This window comes from Capricornis sumatraensis, chromosome 2 (assembly GCF_032405125.1).
Source record: "Capricornis sumatraensis isolate serow.1 chromosome 2, serow.2, whole genome shotgun sequence".
NCBI classification, from domain to species: Eukaryota; Metazoa; Chordata; class Mammalia; order Artiodactyla; family Bovidae; genus Capricornis; species Capricornis sumatraensis.
Window position 1 is genome coordinate 121,253,103 of NC_091070.1, and position 26,767 is coordinate 121,279,869.

General features: G+C 38.1%; 1 protein-coding gene across 1 annotated transcript; it reads left to right on the top strand.

Annotated features, from left to right (window-relative positions):
- Positions 1-1,871: 1,871 nt before the first annotated feature.
- CTSS (cathepsin S) lies at positions 1,872-26,767 on the top strand. Its single transcript, XM_068964185.1, has 8 exons — positions 1,872-1,994; positions 2,931-3,057; positions 6,108-6,230; positions 7,065-7,214; positions 8,934-9,161; positions 10,393-10,558; positions 11,842-11,944; positions 25,382-26,767. The coding sequence occupies exons 2-8, from the start codon at positions 2,932-2,934 to the stop codon at positions 25,479-25,481; spliced, it is 996 nt and encodes a 331-aa protein (XP_068820286.1). The 5' UTR covers positions 1,872-1,994; position 2,931; the 3' UTR covers positions 25,482-26,767.

Here is a 26,767-nt window from a genome sequence, read left to right on the forward strand (position 1 = left end):
AGATATTCAGGACTCAGAAGCCATTTTGAATGTTTTCACTGACTGAAGATGGGACAATATGAGAAACATTAACTATTAAGCTGCATTGAATTGAAGCACATAAAATATGGTTTAACCCATGAATTCATAATGATACAAAAATAATTTAAAGGTTTGCAAGGTTCAGACTGTATTTGGAACTCAGAATAAACTATTTTTTTAATGTTTAAGATAGGGAAATATAAATACTGACATGTTTGAGAACATTAGATATAATAATGGTATTGGAATTTTATTTATTTCAGAGTCTTTATCTTTTAGAGATACACACTGATATATTTACATGTGAAATAATCTGATGTCTAGTATTTGGTTCAAAATAATCTGGGTAAGTGGGAAGGTAAATAAAGCAAGACTGGCCACATATTGATAATTGTTAAAGCAGGATAATTGTCTCATGGGGCTCACTTTACCATATCTCTATGTTTATTTATGTCTAATTGTCCACAATAAAAGTGTTTAAAAAAAAAAAGCTAGATGCATATAGCTGATTTTGCTGTACAGCAGAAACTAACACAACATTGTGAAGCAATTATACTCCAGTAAAATTTTGTAATAAAAAAAGCTAAATGACCATAAGCATGTAAATGTCTACTACAGATAAGAATATTCAACATTGTAATGATCTTGAGTCTCCACAAATTTATAATATGTATATTGAACATATTTATGATACATATATCTTCTCTAGTGGCTCAGATGGTAAAGAGTCTACTTCCAATGCGGGAGACCCAGGTTTGATCCCTGGCTGGGGTCGATCCCCTGGAGAAGCGAATGGCAACCCACTCCAGTCTTCTTGCCTGGAAAATCCCATGGACGGAAGAGCCTGGTGGGCCCCCATCCTTGGGGTCACAAAGAGTCCACACTAACACACTCACCCCCTCGTGATATATATAGTAATTCAATATAAATATCAATTTAAATAAACTGACAGAAATTTTCAGAAAGCTTGATAAACTGATTTTTAAAACTCATGTAGAAAAGTTAACAGGCACAAAACATTAAGACAACTTTGATAAAGAAGAATAAACATAAGAGTGACCCACCCTCTTAGACATCAAAACATATTCAAAGCTATTTTAATTAAAACCCTGTGTTATTGAAGGGGCAATAGGAAAGAGAACGCATTAGTGAGCTCAGAAACTGACCCATGTATAAACGGGAATTCTCATCTGGGTGAGAATTAGACAACAGTAGATCATGGATGTGGAGAAGGCGACGGCACCCCACTCCAGTACTCTTGCCTGGAAAATCCAATGGGCGGAGGAGCCCAGTAGGCTGCAGTCCATGGGGTCGTGAAGAGTTGGACATGACTGAGCAACTTCACTTTCACTTTTCACTTTCATGCATTGGAGAGGGAAATGGCAACCCACTCCAGTGTTCTTGCCTGGAGAATCCCAGGGATGGGGGAGCCTGGTGGGCTGCCGTCTATGGGGTCGCACAGAGTCAGACACGACTGAAGCGACTCAGCAGCAGATCATGGGTGAGTTATGTTGAAAAGAATAAAGCGGTTTTTCCTAGGAAATCATGGAGGAAACCAGGAGTACAGGAACTTATTCTTAATCTCTTCATAACTAAAATTTTCCATCTGAAAGTTGCTGTTTTTAGGTAAATTCAATAATCAAAATGATGAGACTTTAAAGAGTAAACTTGTACTCATGTTATTTTGCTGAGTTTGTTCTATTGATCTCTTTTACTGGGGGCTCTTTTTTGTTGGTTTACTGTACCCACTTTGTCTCCAAAACCATAGTGAGAGAGCTGGAGGTGGCACGCTCACTTAGATTTTAAATGAAACTGAAATGAAAGTTCACTTCCTCATTGTGGATGCCTCATGTGACAAGTTCCAATTTCTTTTTAAAGTCACTTTAGCTGAAGTCTCACTGCTGCCTTTGAAAACTTTGGAGAGAGCCCACCGTCAACATTCTTAGTCTGGGAGCACCTGCTTATTCTGTCACGTATGTACTGTCTGTTCTTTTTCTCCTACTTGGTCCTTAAACCTTACATTGATGTTTTTAGCTTGCTCTGCCTGCCGGGTTTTACATCGTTTCTTTGAGGAAGTAAACAATCATTCTCGCTCAATTTACCTCTTTTTTTTTGACTAAAAAGAATCCATTTTTGAAAAGCTTAATGTTGGCTTGAATATTTCAATCCTGAGGCTAACACATAGCTTTCTTTGGACTATAATTTGAAGATTTATATGGTTAAAAATACAGCTGTTTTGAATTAAAAAGAAGTGGAAAAGAAAGTAGAATCCAGTTTGAGGGAGTTAGTCACTGAACAGTCTGCTTGTATTAAATATAGAAGTGACATTTTCAAAAGTAGTTAACGCTTCTTTTTGAAGCAGATATTTTGATTTTTAGGGATAAAAAGGTAAAATGATCCAAGGATGTGAAAGTAGTACATAGGAGTTGTCTTTTTAACTACCTCTGAAGGTTGTGGATATTTGAATAGACCAGTTAAGGAGAGCTTGTGTATTCAAAAATTACCAAGATAAACTGATTTTTCAAAGGTTTGCCTTCTTCTTAAATATTATTAATATTTTGGAACAGAGAAAAGAGGATTTCCCTTGATTAGATTTGTTGTCAAATCCTGTAAAGTCCCTGCTCCCCTCATCTCCACATCCTTTCAAATTCGGATGTAAATTTGGTTTACCAGATATCAGGAAATTTTTTGGAAATCAAAATGCTATTTAGAATTGGAAGTGGCATTTTAGACAAAGACCTGCAGTTACTCCCTGTCAGTATATAATCCAGAAGGTTTCCTGCATGATTCTGATTTGTAACATTCTGTCTCTTTGAGACTCTGCGCTGCTTCTTGTTGTTGAGAAAAAAGTACAGTCACATTAGATGCAGCTAATATTGAGTCTTCTGGTGTCCTCTTTCCTTTAACAGAATGAAATGGCTGGTGTGGGCACTCCTGCTGTGCTCGTCTGCAATGGCACAAGTGCACAGAGACCCCACTCTGGATCATCACTGGGATCTCTGGAAGAAAACCTATGGGAAACAATACGAAGAAAAGGTAGATAGGCTGCTGTTTGAGCAATTTGCTTTTACTTAAGTACCCTACATGTTCTTTAAAAAAAAAAAATTTATTTATTTGACTGCACCAGATTTTGGGGCTTCTCAGGTGGCTCAGATGGTAAAGAATGCACCTACAAAGCAGGAGACCCGTGTTCAATCCCTGAGTTAGGAAGATCCCTTGGAGAAGGGAATGGCAACTCATTCCAGTACTCTTGCCTGGAAAATTTCATGGATAGTATAGGAGCCTGGCAGGCTACAGTTAATGGGGTCACAAAGAGTCAGAATGTGAACTCTTAGCTGTGGCATATGTGATCTAGTTCTCTAAGTAGGGATCGAAGTCTGCACCCCGCCCCTGCACTGGGAGCATGGAATCTTCACCACTGGACCACCAGGGAAGTCCCTCCCCTACATATTTTGACAAGCAGTGTCTTCAGTAAATGTTACACACTCATTTTCTTACCAGATTCTCTTCTTGGCCCTAGAATTTCATCAGGAAACAAAAATTTCCTGTTTTTAGGGCACTTATATTCTAAAAGGAGAGACAGGAAAGAAGTAAATAAATAAGCAGATATATAATGGAGATGAGTTTGAGCAAACTCAGGGAGATAGTGAAGGACAGGGAAGCCTGGTGTGCTGCCGTACATGGGATCGCACAGAGCTGGACATGACTTAGCCACTGAACAACAATATGATACAAACAGTGGAAAAAAATAAAACAAGACCTAGGGGGTTGGAAGAGGGTCTTCGGTGAAGGCTGTGAGGGGTTGGGAGTGATTATGTTATACAAGTGACAGTATGGTCAGGGAAGGCCTCACATGGGAAGGTCCCAGGCCAAGAGGGAAAGAGTGCACGTTTGAGGAACAAAAAGACCTGACTTCAGTCCCTGGCACAGAGAAGCACTGGCAGATGTTATTTCTGGACTCTCGCTTCCCACTTTGTACTTTTGTTTTTATTTCTAAACATACTTCTTAATTGACTTTAATACTTAACCCTGGTGCTTCAAATAACTAAGTCCTAAAACTATGATGATCTAGTCACTAAGTCATATCCAGCTCTTGCAAACTGCCAGGCTCCTCTGTCCATGGGATTCTCCAGGCGAGAATCCTGGAGTGGGTTGCCATTTCCTTCTCCACCTAAAACTATAATATATGAGTTTGTAAGCAAAGATTATATATAAATTTATTTATTTGATGTGATTTTTGTATAAAAATGCCCTGAGTTGTTTTCTTAGTAGTGATGAATTTCACCCTCACCCATTCCCCTTTATGGGCAAGGGTGAAAATTACAGGCCTCTAATTTCCATGTTAACCAAAGTTAAATGTGCAGTTAGCACCACTATCTGGTTAAATGAATGTTATCTTACTTTGTAATGATTCTAGTCCATTAGGAGGAGTGAAAGCGACTTTTGATTAGTACCCCACTATTAAAATCTCTCTCACAGTTCTCCTCTTTTTTTTTCCTTTCCTATACTTCATTAGATTTGTCTTTATTTTATTTTTCACTCTAGTGGTTTGGAAGTGTATCTGTATATGTCTTTTACTAGGATAACAGTAAAATCTTGCTTGAAGGCAAAGGGACTGCTTAAACTTACTACCTAGACTTACTTACTACCTAGAACCAACACTCAGGCCTTGGTTCTAACACTCAATGAAATTAGATGAAAAGAGTTGTTGCTGACTGCTCACTGGGCTATGGCTTGTTGTAAACTATGGCCTTGTGGGTGGAGGTGAGGGTCAGCGATTCTAAGAGGCACCATGTATATTGCATTCTATGTAAATTAAGCTCCTGGAGGGTAAGAAAATCAGTAGCCTGAATAAGAATTTATGCTGGATAAAATTAAGATAATAGGACCAAAGTTATTTTTTAAAGTATGAATAATGGAATGACATCTACATGAATGAAAAAGAAATTGTGAAATGTATTAGAAATCCAATTAGAAACCTCAGAAATGAAAAAATAGAGTTATTGAAATAAGAACTCAGTAAAAGAGGTAAACTCCAAACTGGAAAGAGCTGGATAGAATCAGATCTGGAAGATAGTACTGAGGTATTCACCAAGAAGGCAGCACACAAAAATAAAATGGAAAAACTATGAAAATGTGGATAAGAGAGATGAAAGAAAGTTTGAGGTGCCAAATACATCTGATGGAATGATGATGCAGAAGCAATATTTGAAGGGATACTGGTTGAGAATTTTCCAGATATGGAAAAAAGAATGTTCCTGAATCCTCTAGTCGAAAGTGCTTTCCAGTCAAAAATACTACACAGAGGAAAATAAAGAAACCCGTACCCACAAACATGTAACGAAGCTGCAAAATATCAAAGAGAAAAAGAAAATCATATAAGTTACCGAAATTAGAAACATTACAATAATTAGACTGACAATAGACCTCTAATCTACAATAACAGATACCAGAAGATGATTCAGAAATACCTTCAAATAACTGAAGAAAAACAGCTATAAATTTATAATCAGACTAAGCTATTTTTCAAGAGTGAGGGTAGGGACTTCCCTGGTGGTCTAGTGGCTAAGACTCCCTGCTCCCAATGCAGGGGGCTCCGGTTCAATCCCTGGTCAGGGAACTAGATCCCACATGCCACAACTAAAGATCCCGCATGCTCTAACAAAGATTCTGCAGGATTTTTTCTAAGACCTAAGACAGAGTGCAGTTAAATAAATAAATAATCAATTATATATATATATATTTTTTTTTAAAAAGATGTTTTAAAAGGCCTATAATGATTAAGTGAGTTTAGTACTTACAAAGAATATACTTCAACAAATTGCAATTTCTAAAAAAAAAAAACTTTCTAGCATATTAAGGAAGTTCATTGTACATATCTAAAATGATATTAATCACCAAGAGAGCAATTAAGAGGAAGAGTTAAGATTGGTGTGCAATTTTTCCATTACACTTATTTATTCATATTCATTTATATGCATGCCCCCAGACAGATCCACATTTAATGGAATGCTTCATAATATGTATATTTTCATTATTAAACACATTTGTGCAAGATTCAGTATAATGATTTTTTTTTATTTTAGAATGAGGAAGTAGCACGGCGTCTCATCTGGGAAAAGAATCTAAAAACTGTTATGCTTCACAATCTGGAGCATTCAATGGGAATGCATTCATATGAGCTAGGCATGAACCACCTGGGAGACATGGTAGGTAAATTATAAATAATCCTACATTCATCTTTGGGTAAACTGGATTTCTGTCTCCCCAAAGGCAATTTGAAGGTAAACAACAAAGGAATGTTTTATATGTATATGAACATAAAATTAGAAAATAGAATTTAGGGACATAAGAATTTGCAGATTCCTTATTGATCTACACTGTGATCACTTTCCTTAATAAATCCCTTCTTTAGGGGAATATTTTAAACTCACAGACCACAGTTAATTTTACTTTTATTAATTCTAGAAAATATTGCCTAAAGACTACTCACAACATTTTAGAATATGTTACCATACTTATATAAATCTAAACTGATAATGTAATATGGTCCACCTGCTTTCTTAATGGGGGAGTGTGGGTATTAATATAAAGTAACCTTTCATTAGTTGTTAGATTCTGCTCTATCTTACAAAAAATTTTGACTGTGGCCAAAATTAAGAATAATAGTACCCTTTGGAAGGGAACACCCTAAGTGGATTAAATGCAGGAATCTTTTACCGTTCTTTGTCATAAGCAAAATCAGTTTAGTCCACTTTTTAGAGAACCCTTCTTATAAAATTCTGCTTTGCTTTGAGAGAAAAATATACCTCTCTGTAACTTTTAGGTTTTTATCTTTTCCTCTTCTCCTTCCCGATGTCTGACTGGGATGCTAACGGCAAAGTGTAGGACTAAAGAGACCTGGATAATTCACCTACCAGATAGTTACCTATGTTAGTCACAACTACCACTGATTTTTCTCAGTTAAACATATTCACAGTTATAATTTTCAAGATATTGACCAGAGGATATAAGTGAAAGGACATATGTGTATATCTTTGTAGACAAGTGAAGAAGTGATATCTTCAATGAGTTCCTTGAGAGTTCCCAGCCAATGGCCAAGAAATGTCACTTACAAGTCAAGCCCTAATCAGAAATTGCCTGATTCTCTGGACTGGAGAGAGAAGGGGTGTGTTACTGAAGTGAAATACCAGGTGAGTATTATCATCTTAGGCCTCTGTACCTCAGGCAGAGGTCTCTCTTCCTTAAATACTTAGTCTAGCTGTATCATTTAGCAGTGAATCTCATAGTCCCTTAGGTTACTTTCTAAATGTGTTTGCTATTCTTATCTTCCCAACTACACTGTGACCTTCTGAAGGGCCTGGACCACACATCATACTTTTCTTATTTCCCATAGTGCTGAGAATACCAACAGTTAGAGTCATTTTTGACTAAGCGAAAAACTGTGAACTTAGCAAATAGGTCTTTAAAAAAGACTTTTAGTGTTCATACTATCCATCAACTGCACTGGACCCTCCACCAGTCAGTTACTTGAGAAATAGTATCATATGTGTGAGAAAATTTCAATCAAAAAGTTTATTCCTCCATCTCACTTAGGAATTTCAGGATTGATAGAGAGGAAATAACTAAAGCTAAATGTGACCTGTAAATTGTACCAGTCAAGTTAGTTCTTGACTAGGCTTACATTGCTAAGATAAGAAATATGGGCTTTATAAATGTGTTCCTATATTTTTGTATTTCCTTTAATTTGCTTATAAAAAAAAGCTACAAAAATCCTAAATTAATTAGGGATAACTAAGGATAATAGGCTTTTTAGGTGGTGGTGCTGGTGGTAAAGAACCTGCCTGCCATTGCAGGAGACACAACAGACGCGGGTTCAATCCCTAGGTTGGAAAGATCCCCTGGAGATGAGCATAGCAATCCACTTCAGTATTCTTGCCTGGAGAATCCCATGGATAGAGGAGCCTTGCAGGCTCCAGTCCATAGGGTTGCAAAGAATCAGACATGACTGAAGCAACTTAGCACACAAGGATAAAACATATATATCACCTTGGAGCTCAGGATAAGGGAGAAGAATCAATGTCCTTCAAAGTTTCCCCAAGCCTGTGACCAAAGAAAAATATATAAATTAGGAAATGAATGATACTGCTAATTTCATAATTCTTTTCCATCTAGATATTTTTCTTTCAACTAGTTTTGAGTTTCTCAGTGAAATTCTCTAAAAGTTTGAGAAGACCCAATAACTACCCATCTAAGTGTTCACTATAAATATTAATAATTTAATGATCTCCTTTCTCTGAGTGCTTACATTTCAATGGGTGATTTTAGTTTAATCAAAAGCAGACTGAACTTGCTTCCTTCCAAGAGACAGCCAAGTGGAATGAGAGGAGGAGAGGGAGTGCAGTTATGATGTGGCTCAGGCCCCTGTGCACCTTTTTAAACTAAAGCAGCTTTGTGTTTTTCTATTTATGCTTCCTGGTAAAATAACTTATGATCAAAAAAATTCTACAGCTAAAAATGTCCAAAAAATGCTACATTTGGCGGGAGGAAGTGTGTTTTAGGTCAAGGGAATCATCCTAGTTCCTCTCAAAAATCCCTTTCCTGTTGGCATCTATCTCCTCTAACATGGGGTAAAAATAGCTGGTATTTGGTACATGCTCAGTACATACTATTTCTTAACATATTTGAATATGGCAATTATTCCGTGAGGTCAGCCATTCTTAAATATTTATTAAAGTTAGACCTTGTTCCGGAGAACAATCATTGCCATGGTCTAAGGGGAGGGGAAACGGTAGAGGGGGAGGTTTTCCTCAACTGATGAAAGTGCTGGCATGTTGGGAGTTGCGCAGTTTGCATTATGGAAGCCATCCTTGCTAACTATGATTGCCCTTGCGACTTTGTCTCTGTTGTAGGGTGCTTGTGGGTCTTGCTGGGCTTTCAGTGCCGTGGGAGCCCTGGAAGCACAAGTGAAGCTGAAAACAGGAAAGCTGGTGTCTCTGAGTGCACAGAACCTGGTGGATTGCTCAACTGTAAAATATGGGAATAAGGGCTGCAATGGCGGCTTCATGACAGAGGCTTTCCAATATATCATCGACAACAATGGCATCGATTCAGAAGCTTCCTATCCCTACAAAGCCATGGTGTGCCTGCAAGTTAACTTTTTGTGCTGCCCCTTGACCTTATGTTATCCCTCCAACTCACTGTACTAAACTTATCACCAAGCCGAGTGCTTGAGAAGCAGTGCTGCGTGGTATGTATGTGTGTGTATATGTGAGAGAGAGAGAAGGAGAACGAACCTCAATCAAGAATCCCTAAATTCTTAAGAGTTCTCTTTCTTATGCAGCAGCCTTCTTAATTTATCAGTGGCACAATAATTTAAAACCAGCAGGTGGAGTTCATGCTTAAAAATGAATTTTCAGCAAACCTTCCTTAAAATTCTTTGTATATCTGCCTGGTATTTAAACTTTTTTGTCCTCCAAACTCCTGTGCTCAACCTTATTCTCAGATCATCAACCACACAATTCTTCTACCTTACTAAAAAGTGAAATAATGCTTTCCTCTTCCTCCAAGTCTCACCACACGTTTTGTTAAATGATATGACAGAAAATTTAGAAAAGATAAAAATATCACTCAAACTCTCCTACCTTAACCACTATTATTTTGGTTTATTTCTTTCAAGTTCTTTTTCCTATAAGGCATTTTTAAAAACCTAGTTGTATACACAACAAACGTGAATTTGCAACTTCCCCGTTCTCACTTGAGATATGGTATTTTTAAACCAATATTTGGGCTTCCCTTGTGGCTTAGAGGTAAAGAATCTGCCTGTCAATGCAGGAGACATGGGTTCAGGAAGATCCCCTGGAGGAGGGAAAAGCAACCCACTCCAGTGTTCTTGCCTGGGAAATCCCGTGGACAGAGGAGCCTGGCCACCTATAGTCCATGGGGTCATAAAAGAGTCAGCCACGACTTAGCAACTAAACAATCAAACCAATATTTAATCTGCAGATCATCTTGCAGGCATTATACCATCAAAAAGATTTTAAAACTCTAGACTAGAGTCTTAATGTAGTGTTTCCCTAACAATCCACCTAGAATCTGAGAGACTTTACCCTGGCAACTTTTGTACACATGAAGATGTTCACAATTTAAAGCAATAGAATAGTTCTATATTTCCTCCGTTACTGGTGAAACATAGAGCTATTAGGATTTAGAAGATTTTATATTTCTTTTTAAAAAAATAAGAAAGAGCCTTAGGTACTTGAAAGGATGAATGAGGAAAGAAAACATATTTGCAATCCAGATCTAGGATACTGTCAATTTATAAAGAAAGTTGAAGTTCACTTCTTTATCTGTCTTATCCTTTCCCCACAGGATGGAAGGTGCCAGTATGATGTAAAAAATCGAGCTGCCACGTGTTCAAGGTATATTGAACTTCCCTTCGGCAGCGAAGAGGCCTTAAAAGAAGCCGTGGCCAATAAAGGACCTGTGTCTGTTGGTATAGACGCGAGACAGTCTTCTTTCTTCCTCTACAAAAATGGTAAAAACCTAGACATATTACCCTCATGCTTTATACTGCCCTCGCACTGGAGGAAAGAATGTCCACCTTCCCTATCACTCTGCCTCTGAATGCTTAGACTAGGTTAAATGGAATCCTCTACCTCATTTCACTTCATATACGTATTTTTACACCCAGTTCTAATTAGTAAAATAAGACTTGAAAAAATTTACTAAGACTGCATGCCAGGTCCTATGCTAAATTCTTTCTGCACATTATCTTATTTAATCCCCATGTGTGCTTGTTGTTCAGTCGTGTCCGACTCTTTGCGATCCCATGAACTATAGCCTGCCAGAGTCCTCTGTCCTTGGAATTTTCCAGGCCAGAATGCTGGAGTAAGGTGCCATTTCTTCCAACGGGGGATCTTCCTGACCCAGGGATCAAAGTTATACCTCTTGCGTCTCCTGCATTGGCAGGCAGATTCTTTACCACTAGTACCACTTGGGAAGCCCCTTAATCTTTATAATAACCCTATTTACAGGTGAAAAAAAACACGTCTTAGACAGGTTAACCTACCTAAAGTCATACAGTCTGCAGGTGGTCAGCTGGGATGAGAAACTGTGCTGCCTGAGTCCAGAGCCTGAGCGCCTAGCCTCCGGGTCCACTGTGGAGTGTAGGGGCAGCACAGCAGAGTACCTGGAAGCCGCCCACTAAGCACAGAACATCAGACTAAACAAACTAGAAGGTTATCATCCTGTTTTAAAGCCTCACCTTAAAGATCATTTAATTCAGTAAAGGATGAAAATGCATAAGAATTTAGGAATATCTACAAAGAAATACAATAATATAAGTTAAAAAAATATTAGGGCTCTTCCCCAGTGGTCCAATGGTTAAGAATCTTCCTTGCCATGCAGAAGATGTGGGTTTGATCCCTGGTGGGGGAATTAAGATCACATATGCCATGGAGCAACTGAGCCCGTGAACCACGACTAGAGAGTCTGTGCACCCCAACAAAAGATCCCATGGGCTATGACGGGGACACGACACAGCCAAATAGATCATTTTTTTAAAGTGGAAAAAGGTGGCAGTTCATCAAAGGAGCTTTCTGAGGGAACTGTGATTAACTTGATGCCAAACTTTCTGAAACCAAAAAGCAAACAATAGAAAAACCCAGTTGTGACAACTATAGCATTGAGAGCAAAGAATCATGAACTCTAAATAGTTTAAGCATGAGAGTATATATTCCTCACATATATCCAAAACTGGCTAATAAGATAGTGTCACATGCCACTTACTCTTTTTCTTTACTCATGTGTTATTCTCAGGTGTCTACTATGACCCCTCCTGTACTCAGAATGTGAATCACGGTGTACTAGTGGTTGGCTATGGTAACCTTAATGGGAAGGACTACTGGCTTGTGAAAAACAGGTAATGTACTCATACTTTAATGTATATTTAATTAAAATTGGTATCTGGACACAGGCACTTCTCTGTATCTTAATTTCTCCGAACTTAATATGTCCAGGGAACCCAGTACCCTCCTCACCATTTTGTTCCTTTTCAGAACTTCCCATCTCACTCAAAGGCAACACAACACAACATAGTTACCCCGTTAGATACTATGAATTTGTCTTAGATCCTCCAGAACTAATCAAGCAATAAGTCAAATTAATTGTATGTCATGTCTGTTCTTGATCCTGCTCCCTCTCCACTTCTTCTGTTTATTGCTCTAGTTCAGAGATCTCTTGCCTGGACTATCCCTGTAGCTTTCTAGCTGGCCTCCTTTATTTGAAAACCATTTTTTTAATTAAAAATTCTTTTGTACAATTTTTAGAAGTTACTTTCCATTTATAGTTTTTACAAACTATCAGCTATGTTCCCCAGTTGGGGTAATACATCCTTGAGTCTGTCTTACACCCATTAGTTAGTAACACCCACTCCCCTGCACCCCCACGGAAAACCACTGCTTTGTTCTCAGTATCTGTGAGTCTGCTTCTTTTATGTTACACTCATTTGTTTATTGTATTTTTTAGATTACACATTTAAGTGATATCATATAGCATTTATTTTTCTCTGGCTAACTTATTTCATTCAGCATAATGTCCTCCAAGTCTACCCATGTTGCTGCAAATGATGAAATTTCAGTATTTTTTATGATTAAGTAGTATTCCATTCAGAGAAGGCAATGGCACCCCACTCCAGTACTCTTGCCTGGAAAATCTCATGGATGGAGGAGCCTCGTGGGCTACAGTCCATGGGGTCGAAGAGTCGGACACGACTGAGCGACTTCACTTTCACTTTTTACTTTCATGCATTGGAGAAGGAAATGGCAACCCACTCCAGTGTTCTTGCCTGGAGAATCCCAGGGACAGAGGAGCCTGGTGGGCTTCCGTCTATGGGATCACACAGAGTCGGACATGACTGACGTGACTTAGCAGCAGCAGCAGCAGTATTCCATTATACATATATTCTTGATTGCTGAGCTGCTTCAGTCATGTCCCCCTCTTTGAGACCCTATGGACTGTAGCCTGCCCAGCTTCTCTGTCCATGGGATTCTCCAGGCAAGAAAACTGGAGTGGGTTACCATTTCCTCCTCCAAGGGATCTTTCCAACCCATGGATCAAACCCACATCTCTTTGGTCTCCTGCATTGGCGAGACAGGTTATTTACTATTAGCACCACATGGGAATCATCTGTTGATGGGCATTTAGGTGGTTTCCATGTCTTGGCAACTGAAAATATGCTATGAATATTGGGGTGCATGTATCTTTTTGAATTAGTGTTTTTGCTTTTTCAGGATTTATACCCAGGTCTCCTTTACTCTTAAATCTGTCCCATATACTACTTTCAATCTGGTTTGTCTAGACTATAAGTTTAGAATTTTATCTCTTAGAACCAGTCAGTGTGAGATGAGTGTTCCTGAGTAGAAAAGACAAGTCACCTCTGTTTGGTCCCTACCTGTCTGTCAGCCTCAGTTCCTGGCAGTTTGTCTCACACTTTTCATTCTAGATTATTGAAACATACACAGTTACAGTTCCTATTCATATCATTTTATCTTCAATATCTTCGCATCTTGCTTGTTTTGGTCCCTCTGCCTGCAATATCCCTTTTCCTCACTTGGTTTATTCCTTCTTTTCCTTCAAAACCAGCTTAGTCATTATCTATACCGGAAAGTTTTCCCTAAATCCTTGGGCTGGGCAAAATGTCTTTTTTTTTTTTTTCTATGCAAATAAACTGTCCTTTGCATTCTAGAGTATTTTACACAATATATTTAAATTGTTCATTCACCTAACTATCACCCAAGTATTCTATGTATGCCTCTGGGGCAGAGATTATGTTGTGTCTTTGAATTCTTAGCACAGTATGTGGCACCCAACAGCCCCTCAATACATGCATTAGCAGTCTTCTCCAACACTACAGTTCAAAAGCATCAATTCTTTAGCTCTCAGCTTTCTTTATGGTCCAACTCTCACATCCATACATGACTAGTGGAAAAACCATGGCTTTGACTAGACACATCTTTGTTGGCAAAGTAATATCTCTGCTTTTTAATATGCTATCTAAGTTTGTCATAGCTTTTCTTTCAAGGAGCAAGTGTTTTTTAATTTCTTGGCTTCAGTCACCATCTGCACTGATTTTGGAGCCCCCCAAAATAAAGTCTGACACTGTTTCCATTGTTTCCCCATCTATTTGCCATGAAGTGATGGGACCAGATGCCATTATCTTAGTTTTTTGAATGTTGAGTTTTAAGCCAGATTTTTCACTCTCCTCTTTCACTTTCATCAAGAGGCTCTTTAGTTCCTCTTCACTTTCTGCCATAAGGGTGGTGTCATCTGCATATCTGAGGTTATTGATATTTCTCCGGGCAATCGTGATTCCAACTTGTGCTTCATCCAGCCCAGCATTTTGCATGATGTACTCTGCATTTAAGTTAAATAATTCAACCCCTAGCAGTCCTCAGATATTTACAGAAAATACATAGTCTACAAATCATAAATAAACAAAAAGGTACTTTTCTACCTTTTCCACCTTGTGGCTCACAAGGAATATGGTAGTCTTTGCATAGCCCTTTGGGAAATAGTTGAAGTGATTAATATCTTGGTTCATTTAAAACCTATTCACAGCACTAATCAGCTTGGGTCCAAACCAGTGATAGCTTTTTAAAATGGAGCAATACTTTCACTTCTATATATCTTATTTACTCCCTACAGTAGGTATGCTAAATTCTCTTCTCTACTGAAGTTTCTTCTTGAAGATCATACATCTTTTAGAGTTTTAATTCAAAACCTCTTCTCAGCACTTGCTAATTTAATAAGCATTTACTAGGCATCTTACAATGGGATAGATAGTATCTAGGCCATGGAAATACAAAAATTCGTAAGAAGTTATCCTATTCTGTAAGGGCTCACAGCCCACTCGAGAATTAGAACAACAAAATACAATACATCATGATATGATATGTCTAGATTTTAGAATAAACTCAAGGGAAAATTATTCTCTATTTTTAGTAATACATTACCATCTTCAGATTATCAAACCCTTGGTATCATCTTGTGCTCTTCCTTCTCTGCCTAAACCCACACAGCCCTGTCCTTCAGGCCTCTGATCACACTTTATATGGATGGGTTTTCTCTTTTCCTTTGCTAATGACATTATCTAATTCAGATTCAATTCACTCAGCTGTGGAAATTTCTTCTTAAAATATGTATCATCCAAACCTATGGTAAAAATTGTAAATAGTCCACCATTTTCATCAAAATAAAGCCTAAACTTCTGGCCAGTCATTCAAGGGTCTCCACTAAGTGACTTCAAACATAGCCTTCTAGACGTTTCTTCCACTATATTTTCATGTACCCATACTCACATTCTGGCCACAGTGAACCACTTTCTCATCATTCCCTAAATGCAGAGACACTTAGCTATTTCTAATTTGTTACTTATGCCATTTCATCTTTCTGAAATGCCCTTAAAGCCCATTGCTGCCTATAGAAACCCCACTGTCTGTGGTCAAATGGGCACCCTCATACATTCTGGTGGAAGGACTGTAAAATTTTTACAATTCTTCTTGAAAGCAATTTGATAATATGAATCAAGAACTTTCTAACTGTTCATATTCGTCATCCAATTATTTCCATTTCTTGAAATGTATATGAAGAAAATAATCCTGAATTTTGGGAAAACTTCATACCTGATTTATGTAAATGTAGCATTTTTTTCTTTAATAGTGAAAACTAGTAAGCAACCAGAAATACCTAAAAATAGGTAGTATTAAATAAATTATGATATAATCAGCCCATGTATTAGAAATTATATTCATTGAAATCATTATCAGTAACTGAATAAAATAATTGGAATATATGTTTAAATGGAAAAATATATATAAATACAATATTTATATTCAGTATAAGTATTAAGTTTATAGCTCATTTCTCTGATATATATTATATTAAAGGACCAGAAAGAATTATACCAAATGTTAATGATGGTTGTCCTGGGGACTTCCCTGGCAGTCCAGTGAGTTAAGACCCTATGCTTCCCCTACAGGGGATGTTGGTTTCAACCCTGGTCAGGGAACTAAGATCCTACATGCCATGCACGGCTAAGGAAAAAACTGGGATCCCAAATGCCTTGTGGCACAGCAAAGAATAAAAAGGTTGTCTTTGTCTTCCTTTATGTATTTTTGAAATTATCTTTAACAAATCACTTATTATTTTTAAAATTATTTTAAAAACTTATTAAAATTCTATTTATTCTTCAAAACCTACCCTGAATGGTATCTTCTCCATACCCCATTCATTAACTCAGAATTATTTCTCTAACTTCTAAGCTCTAGCAATACTTTATGGCTTCTATTATAGCATTTAGCAAATTGTTCAGTTCAGTTCAGTCGCTCAGTCGTGTCCGACTCTTTGCAACCCCATGAATCACAGCACGCCAGGCCTCCCTGTTCATCACCATCTCCCAGAGTTCATCCAGACTCACGTCCATCGAGTCTGTGATGCCATCCAGCCATCTCATCCTCGGTTGTCCCCTTCTCCTCCTGCCCCCAATCCCTCCCAGCATCACAGTCTTTTCCAATGAGTCAACTCTTCGCATGAGGTGGCCAAAGTACTGGAGTTTCAGCTTTAGCATCATTCCCTCCAAAGAAATCCCAGGGTTGATCTCCTTCAGAATGGACTGGTTGGATCTCCTTGCAGTCCAAGGCACTCTCAAGAGTCTTCTCCAACACCACAGTTCAAAAGCATCAATTCTTCGGCACTCAGCCTTCTTCACAGTCCAAGTCTCACATCCATACATGACCACAAGAAAAACCATAGCCTTGACTAGATGGACCTTAGTTGGCAAAGTAATGTCTCTGCTTTTGAGTATACTATCTAGGTTGGTCATAACTTTTCTTCCAAGGAGTAAATTGTAGCTTCTGTTATAGCTATTTCTAAAAATCATGCTCTGTTCACTAAAATATAAACTCCTCAGTGGTAGAATAGTCTCTTGCTCCTGTTTATATCTTCATTTCATACATTGATTCAACAAACATATATTGAGCACCTACCATGCACCAAGTATAGTGTTAGACAATGAAAAATACAGCCTTTCTCTATCATCCTTCAAGATTGTTTTTTTGGCGGGGGGGTGCTTCCCTGATAGTGCAGTTGGTAAAGAATCCCCCTGCAATGCAGGAGACATCAATCCGATTCCTGGGTTGGGAAGAGTCCCCTGGAGAAGAGAAAGGCTACCCACTCCAGTATTCTGGTCTGGAAAATTCCATGGACTCTAGAGTCAATGGGGTTGCAAAGAGTCAGACATGACTGAGCGACTTTAAAACATTTAAAAAAGAATCCCTCAAGATACTCATGCTCTAAAACGTAGAGTCAAGGAAACAGGCAGATACAGGTGACCATCCCAATAGAATGTAATAAATGCTAAGATGGGGGTATGCGTCCATTGCAGTGGAAGCACAGAAGGGTTCCTGGCCTAGCCTGAGGAGTCTGGGAAGGCCTTTTAGCCAGATTATTTGACTGAATCTTGAAGGAGGAGAAAGAAATAACCAGACGAAGAAGGGTAATCAGAACAGAGGAAGGTAAATGTGCCAAAGTCCAAAACTGAGAGAAAGTAAATGAGTTGAGAACACTGCAGCCTGTTAGAAAGAGATGTGAGATAGGAAGGGAAAAAGTTATGAACAACCACAACAATTGCTGGCCCAACAAAGACAGATTGGACATAATCATGAATTACAGGCTCCACAGAGGTTTACTCGAACAAAGCCCTCTTAATATTATCAAACTTATTCTTAATGCTCTCCTGAAATGTTAGATTCTATGTGATTTCCAATGATACCAAGTTAACCTTCAGTAGAAGAATGTGGAGGTCTTCCTCTAATTGGCCTCTTCTTTTTTTTATTTTCCTGTTGTTTCTACTTAATCTTTTTGGTATGTCTATAACACTGTTCTATGTTCCTGAATTTTTCTCCCGTTCTGGATATAAGTATTTAGCTCCTCTTTATAATACAGTATAGCATAATAAATAAAAGCATTAACTTTGAAGTCAGGGAGACCTTACTTAGAATTTACTGTCTGTGTGACCTTAGGCAAGTTATTTAACATCTTATTTAATATCTTGAATAAATTTCAGTTTTCCCATTTGTAAAATGGGACTAATAGTCTCAAGATTACTATAAGGATTAAACAAGGTTATGTAAAACATTTATCACATAGTATCTGGCACAGATCATGTATAATAAATCATAGTTATTATTTTTTATTATTCCTCCTTTAAATTCCTATTAAGAGAATATGATCTGATATAGAAAACTATGCCCTCAGCAATATCCCAATGTAAATGCAGTTATAAGTTTTACAGAATGTCTTCATAATGTCTAGCAATATATGTAAATGACTTAATACCAAAATATACTTGAGTAAAAATTATTTTATGGGAGCCAAAATAACGTAAAATACCTGATTTTAAACCCTCTGATGGTTTGACTGAATCTAGGAATAAAGCTAGAGCGTATAAGTGAAGAATGATGAACTAAATATTTCTCCAGGGACATCTCCCTAAATATTAGGCACTAGAGATTTTTGAGGTTAAACTACCTAAGAAGATCCTTAGTTATTTGGATAGTCTATGTTGCCAATGATGGGCAGATCTATAAATTTAGAAAGCTAGCTGAACTAGAGATATAACTGCTATGGACTTAGAAAAATTTAGGAGCCTGACAAGGACACATTGGTCAGACTGCCCTCAAGATGGACCAAGATTGTCTTTGCAGAAAAAAGGGAGGAGTTTTATTTAATATGCAGATCAATGAGAAATGGAGGCTCCACAGTTATTGGGCATAAGACAACTTTGACCTGAGGAAAAAGTTAAAGGTATTAACTATGTGCCCAATAGATCTTTAAACACACATGTATTCACATACACACAGTCATGTAAATATACACACCAAAAACTAAGTACCCAGGATGCCTTGAAGCAATACCTGGTGACCTCTCTAAGATAAACAGTTGTGAAATAGATGGGCTTCTAGGTAATGCAGTAAGTTGATGGAGTAGGTTGGGAGTGGGTACAGAAATGACTCCTCTTTATCCTTCCTGCTAAGTCACTTCAGTCGTGTCTGACTCTGTGTGACCCCATAGACGGCAGCCCACCAGGATCCCCCATCCCTGGGATTCTCCAGGCAAGAACACTGGAGTGGGTTGCCATTTCTTTCTCCAATGCATGAAAGTGAAAAGTGAAAGGGAAGTCACTCAGTTGTGTCCGACTCTTCACGACTCCATGGACCGCAGCCTACCAGGCTCCTCTGTCCATGGGATTTTCCAGGCAAGAGTACTGGAGTGGGGTGCCATCGCCCTCTCCGTCTTTATTTTTAAGTTATTAAAATGTAAGCTGGGAAAAAGGAATACTCCATTTTCCGTCACTGAAAACTTGTCTGATCTTTCAAGAGATCCTGACTTTCAGTGTAGAGTTAGGGTACAGGTTTTACATGAAACATTATAAGAATCTATATTAAATTCATACATACTGCCTCTTCTCAATGGAATCAAAGGCTGAAATAAGATCTAAAAGGAAAAAAGTTACAACCTAGTGATTTTTCTCAGAAATTTCTATATAAAGAGATTAAGAATATGCTTATTGATTTATAACTCAAGACAGGTATTTATTACACCATTTCACTGAAATCACTCTTGCCCAGATTGCCACTCACCTCCATCTTGCCTCATTAAACACTTTTCAAGTCTCATCTCACCTGCCCTTTTAACGTGTGATGTATAATTTCTCTCTCTGTTTTGAAACTCTTTATTTAACTTCCAGAGGACCGCATTCTTCTGGCTTTCCTCCTCCTCTGCTTCACAGTCTCTTGAGTTCCTTAGTTCCTTTTTTTACTTCTTACTTCTAAACATTAGACCTCAGTTCCCTATCTCTCTCAGCTCACTCCTCAGATGATCTCATTTAGTCTCATGGTTTTAAACATCATGTATGTGCTGAGGACTCTTACCTTTATAACTTGAGTGTTAGACTCCGTGTCCAACTGTCTACCATTTGACCTCTTCACCTGTGCGTCTCTGCTGCTGCTGCTGCTGCTATGTCGCTTCAGTCGTGTCTGACTCTGTGTGACCCCATAGACGGCAGCCCGCCAGGCTCCCCCGTCCCTGGGATTCTCCAGGCAAGAACACTGGAGTGTCTCTAGGCCTCTTTAATTTAACATGTTCAAAATAGAACTCTTGACTCTCTGCTACTGCCCCAATTTCCTCCATCTTGGTAAATGCCAACAGCATTTACTCCAGGCCAAAACATTAGAGCCATCTTTTCTTTCTTCATATGATATCCTACATCTAATCTATCAGCAAATCCTGTCATTTCTACCATCACTAAATTACCCCAAATCGTATTACGTCTCAATACCTCTGCTGTTACCACTCTAGTTCAAGCCACTGTGCATCTCTCTTGGTCTACTGCAATAATCTCCCAACTGATAGTCACTTTCCCTCTCCTTTGCCTATAGTCAATCCTCTACACAGTAGCCAGAATGATCTTTTTTAAATCAAAAAAACAAATTTTATTACTCTTCTACTCTAACCCCTCTCATGGCTTCCTCTACACCCAGAATAAAACCCATGATAAGTAAAGCATGACATTATCTGGACTCAACCTGCCTCTCCAACCACCTCTCCAAATCCTTTCTCCTCTCTCACTCAGCTTTGGGTACATTAGACTTATTGCTGTTTCTCAGACATACCAAGATTATCCCCAGCTCTTTCCCCAGGTCTTTGCATCACTTGTACCTTCACTTTTCTTAGGTCTTTGATCAAATATTTCCTCAGATAAGCATCCTCTGACTATATTATCTAAAATGTAGCCCTGGGGAATTCCACGGCAGCCCAGTTGTTAGGACTCGGTGCTTTCACTACTTGCCCACGTTTGATACCTGGCCAGGGAACTAACGTCCTACAAGCTATGTGGCACAGCCAAAGAATAAAATAAAATATAGCCCTGACTCCCAACACTTTGCATCCCCTTACCATTTATTTTTCTTTATACTGAAAGAAGGTGACAGTTTTAGTCGCTCAGTCATGTCCAACTCTTTGGAACCCTATGGACTGTAGCCCACCAGGCTTCTCTGTTGATGGAATTCTCTAGGCAAGAATACTGGAGTAGGTAGCCATTCCCTTCTCCAGGTTCTTTATGGTACTTATATTACATATTTCTTTGATTATTGTATGTTTCCCCTGTAGAATGTATATAGGCTTTAAAAAGACTTTGTCTACCTTGTTTACCTCCATAATCCTAATGCCCAGAGTAGTGTCTGGCACAGCCTAGAAAGTTCAAAGCTGTAATTTGTCAGAAAGGAAATCAGCATGTATTTTAGAAGGAATTTCTGATAAGTTAGTGTCTATAGTATGCAGGGAGAAAGTAGAGGGACCAAACACCCTATTTTGTTACCAAGACGTTTCCCAGGCCACAAGACTTGGTGATTTTTTAAAATGCTATTTCTTTATTATTACTTATTTACTCTTTTTTTGGCTCTGCTGGGTCTTCATTGCTTTACACGGGCTCTCTCTACTTGCAGTGAGCGGGGGCTGCTCTTCCTTGCGGTGGGCAGGGTTCTCATTGCAGTGGCTTCTCGTGTGGAGCACAGCCTCTAGGGCACCTGAGCTTCAGTAGTTGCAGCTCACAGGCTTAGCTGCTCTGCAGCATGTGGAATACTCCAAGACTAGGGATCACACCCACGTCCCCTGCATTGGTCAGTGGATTCTTATCCACTGCACCACCAGGGAAGCCCATAGGATTTTATTTTTAAAGCCAGGACAATCCTAGGCAATATGGAACTGTTACTCACCCTAGGAAAAGCACTACATATTTTTGAAGGGGTTGGATTCCCCTTTGAGTCCAATCAGATGGACTTATACTTGGATAAAAAAAAAAAAAACAGCCATCTCTACTTGTCGAGCATTTACTACAGACACTGGGCAAGCACTTTAAATACATTTTCTCATTTAATTTCTAAGGTAATCTATAATATAGGCATTTTATCCCCTTAACACAGGATAGGAAGCTCCTGATACTGGGAGAATTAAGAAACTTGCCCAAAGTTGAACAGTTTGAGTGAAAGGTCTATAGAATTAATAAAAGTAAACAACTTGGTAAGGACTGAAATGAACATTTGGAACTGATCTTGCACAATTCTGAAGACAAAAATTTGTCCTCAAATATTTATCTAGCTTGAGGTTTTTAATCAGTTGTATTTTTAAAAACAGAGTTAGCAGTACTCAGCCAAAAAGAGATCTGGGATGTTCTACAAAGTTGGGCCAGTTGACCTTCTCTGGGACTGGGACTGAATTGAATTGGATATTGAATGGGATCAGGGACTGATCAATCTCACTAACTAAGTTCATATTACTAGTCATAAGAGCCTCCACTCAACTTTCATTACCAGAACTTAAGTCTAAATTCAGTTTATCTAAAATTTTTACCTATTTTTTAGGCAGTAAAAAGATCCTGGATGTTCTGGTTTGAATTCCATTCCCTATACTACCTCACTCACAGGAAGAATGTAGAGAAAAGGATAGTTTAAAAGTTAGTATAGACTTTGGCATAAAAGCCTAGATTTGAACCCTTGCTTTGCAATTAACCACTTGCATGACTTTGGGCAAGCCACTTTACCTCTGCCTGTTTTTTTCTTTAGTAAAAAGAAGATAATATACCTACCTCATAGGATGATGATTAAATGAGATAATATATGTTAAGCTACTTAGCACAGAGTAAGTGCTCAATAAGTGGTGGCTAATAATACTAATAATAGCTTAGCCAGAGTTTATTATTGCTTTTGCTTTTCGAACTGGATACTGAAAACAGTGGAGTTTGGATTTTATTCTCAAGGTATTAGGGAGGCATTCAAGAATTTTAAATGGGAATGGCAATAAATGAAAGGAATCAAAAAAGGAGCCCAGTGAGTTCTCTGGAGGTCCAGTGGTTAGAACTTGGTGTTTTCACTGCAGGGCCCTGGCTGAATCCCTGACCAGAGAACTGAGATCCTCCAAGACATGTGTATGACGTGGGTGCTCAGTCGCTCAGACATGTCCGACTTTCTGGGATCCTTTGGACTGTAGCCCTCCAGGCTCCTCTTTCCATGGGATTTCACAGGCAAGAATACTGGAGTGGGTTGCCATTTCCTACTCCAGAGAATATTCCTGACCCAGGGATCAAACCTGTGTCTCCTGCATCTCCTGCTTTGGCAGGCAGATTCTTTACCACTGAGCCACCAGAGAAGCCTGTGGTGAGGCAAAAAAAAAAAAAAAAAGCCCATAAGAGAGTTTAAGAAAGAGTGATCAGAGAGAGAAGAGAAAATCAGGATACAGTAGTATTTTAAAGCCAAGAGGGAAGTGAGGTGAGAGTAGTGAAAGTGAAAATCACAGTTGTGTCCTACTCTTTGTGACCCCATAGACCATACAGTCCATGGAATTCTCCAGGCCAGAATAGTGGAGTGGGTAGCCTTTCCCTTCTCCATGGGGGTCTTTCCAACCCAGGAATTGAACCCAGGTCTCCTGCATTGCAGGCAGATTCTGTACCAGCTGAGCCACAAGGGAAGCCTGAGATGAGAGTAGATAACTGTGTTAAATGGTACGAGAGAAAGAGAGAAATAACACCTGAAGATTGTCTAGTGAATGGCTGATACATAGAACATTTAAGGCCTATTGAAGAACAGCTACTTTAAATTTTGCCACTTGTCTTTTTCCAATAAGCCAGCATGTCTTAGTTTCTCCACTGCAGGCAAAAACACAACCTTCCTTTGAGTACTGAGCAAAAATTTGCAACAACTTCCCTTTGCCTAGGGAGTTAAGCAAGTTCCTCAGTCTGCTGTTCTATGCTCTGTATAACTTGGCCCCAAACCAACCTTCTATCTTCTTTTCCCACTGGTTTCCTAAGGATGTTTAATTTTCCTTTCAACTGGATTCCTTGCTGCTCTTCAAATAAAATCACAGTATTCTAAGCTTTTATTTGTATGCTAGTTATAGCACAGTTCATACAGAGTATGAATTTTGCCTTATATTATAATTATCTGTATAATTATAATTATATAATTATAAAATCTCAGAATAATAAAGAACCTCACAAGTCATTTCTCTTGCAAGGATTTTGTCAATTTTTTTACTAGTATGTGAAGAAGGGAGAAAAAAATATTTTGGTGAATCTTTCATAAATCTAAATTTATTTGATTCAAAGGACTATCCTTAGAGATCATGTCCCCTCAAGTTTTGTTTTTGGTGTTAAAATTTCCTTTCTTTTACAATATGATGGTGATAATAAAGAGTTTTTCTTTTTAATGTCTGCTGCTGCTGCTGCTGCTGCTAAGTTGCTTCAGTCGTGTCTGACTCTGTGCGACCCCATAGATGGAAGCCCACCAGGCTCCCCCGTCCCCGAGATTCTCTAGGCAAGAACACTGGAGTGGGTTGCTATTTCCTTCTCCAATGCATGAAAGTGAAAAGTGAAAAGTGAAAGTGAAGTCGCTCAGTCGTGTCCAACTCTTAGCGACCCCATGGACTGCAGCCCACCAGGCTCCTCCATCCATGGGATTTTCCAGGCAAGAGTATTGGAGTGGGGTGCCATTGCCTTCTCCTTTTAATGTCTAGTACTTGCTAATTTAAAAACTGGTAACTTTATGTCAATCTGCAAAAGTTTTTGAAATTCCTAAAGTCCGTGAAATGTTAAAGTCATGAACCACTGATCTCCTCTAACCCTTATCTGACCCAGAAATTCCCTCTCTAGCAACATCTCTAACAAGTTATGTAAACCTCTGATTGAACACTTCCAGTGCCAGGGAGCTCATCTCCTCCCAAGGTAGCATATTCCATTTTTTTTTTACAGATTTAACTGTAAACAACTCTGAGGTCCACTTCAAAAAGGTGTTTGAGAGCTACTCTTTTAGAAAACTCCTGTCCTATGCCTTTTCCCTAGTGATCTCTCAAAATATTTCTACATGACACTCTGAAGAAATTGAAGTTTGATAGGAAGTCATCGACTTTGATCCTGTTATACAAAAATACTTCAAGATGGGGCCTTGGAAAATATAATAAAACTCATTCTATGCAGAAGCAGGAGGATTTATAGGTTTGTAATGAAACATATTATTTTCCTAGGTATTAAATTAGGTATTAATCTGTTCCATGTAGCAAGAAAACCTATCAAACCATCCTTTGAAAATTGCCTGAAAGCACTGGGGAAATTATTATATATTATGTTGTTCTAATTTTGCTTTATAGATTCTCTTATATAATCACTTTAGGAGAAAAGCAATCTAAGATTGAAAATTGATAATGCGATTTGTTTATATTCATTTGTAATTTTGTGTTACTTCTTTTTCTAAAGCTGGGGCCTCAACTTTGGTGACCAAGGATATATACGGATGGCAAGAAATAGTGGAAATCACTGTGGGATTGCTAATTTTCCTTCTTACCCAGAAATCTAGAGGACCTCTTTGTTTTATAACAATTCAAGAAAAAAGAACCACTTTCTCACAATTTAATTTTACCTGCTGTAACAGTAGAAATAAGTGTGATATGATCAATATATATTTACTGTACTAACAGAAAATATAGCTTGATTCATCTACTTTTTTTAGCTTTGCAGATCTTGGGGAAAAGTTTGCTAAGTAAATTAATAATGTATAATAGATATAATTGTATGAACGTTAGTCAACTGAGACAATCTGTCGTGTTTATCACTCTCTTCTTTGTCCTTTTAAGTTCCCTAATATGCTGTTGAAACTTGATGGCATATAGATGCTTAATAAATATATATCTTTTCAACTCTGTATCATTACCACATACCATTCTCTTTTATTCTTAAGTAACTATTATAATCTGTTATAAGAATATAAATTGTATGCTGGTGATGTGCTATGGCAACTTTATGGAAGAAACTATTAGATTATTAATGTCCTGAGATTGTATCTTTGCACATAAAAGGATTCAGTAAATATTTTAAAATCAGCAATGTCAAAGAAGACAAATGCTAATGAGACAATCTATTTTCAAGCACTTTGTAAGAATTATTTTATTGATCAACAATGAATATACTAATTCAAATTATTTTTACCTAAGTCATTAGCAATTTGGCCAGTACCTTTTGGGGGCAAAAAGTCAACCTGAATAAATAAACAAACTGCATTTCTTTAAAATAATGCATTGCCCATATTTTATCTAATTTGGATTGATATTCCTCACACCTGCTCCAGATTAAGAGACAGTTCCTGAAGAGGTAGCAGGAACTTTAAATTGTCTAAGTTCATGTCTATGATATGAAAAATGGATGGCATGATGTCATCAGTATATCATAAAATGAACTTAAACTAATCTTTGGTTCCCTTGTCACAAAGTATACTTTAAAGAAAAAGAATTGCTCACTATAAAAACATGGTAGTAACATATGACTATCATCAAAACTGTAGAAAAACATTGTAGTTTAAAAGTATTTAGTTGACAGCACTTCCCTGGTGATCCAGTGGCTAAGACTGAGCTCCCAATGTAGGGGACCTGGGTTCAATCTTTGGTTAGAAAACTAGGTCCCACATGCCACAAGTAAGACCCTGCCCAGACAAATAAATAAATAAATATTTTCTTTAAGTATTTTTAAATTTTTATTTGCCCACAATTTTTCAAGCACTGTAAATGGAACAAAAACATAGGTTCTTAATCTTTGTCAGTTGATTAAACCTATGGGTACCTTCTCAGAAAAGTGTTTTTAAATCCTTAA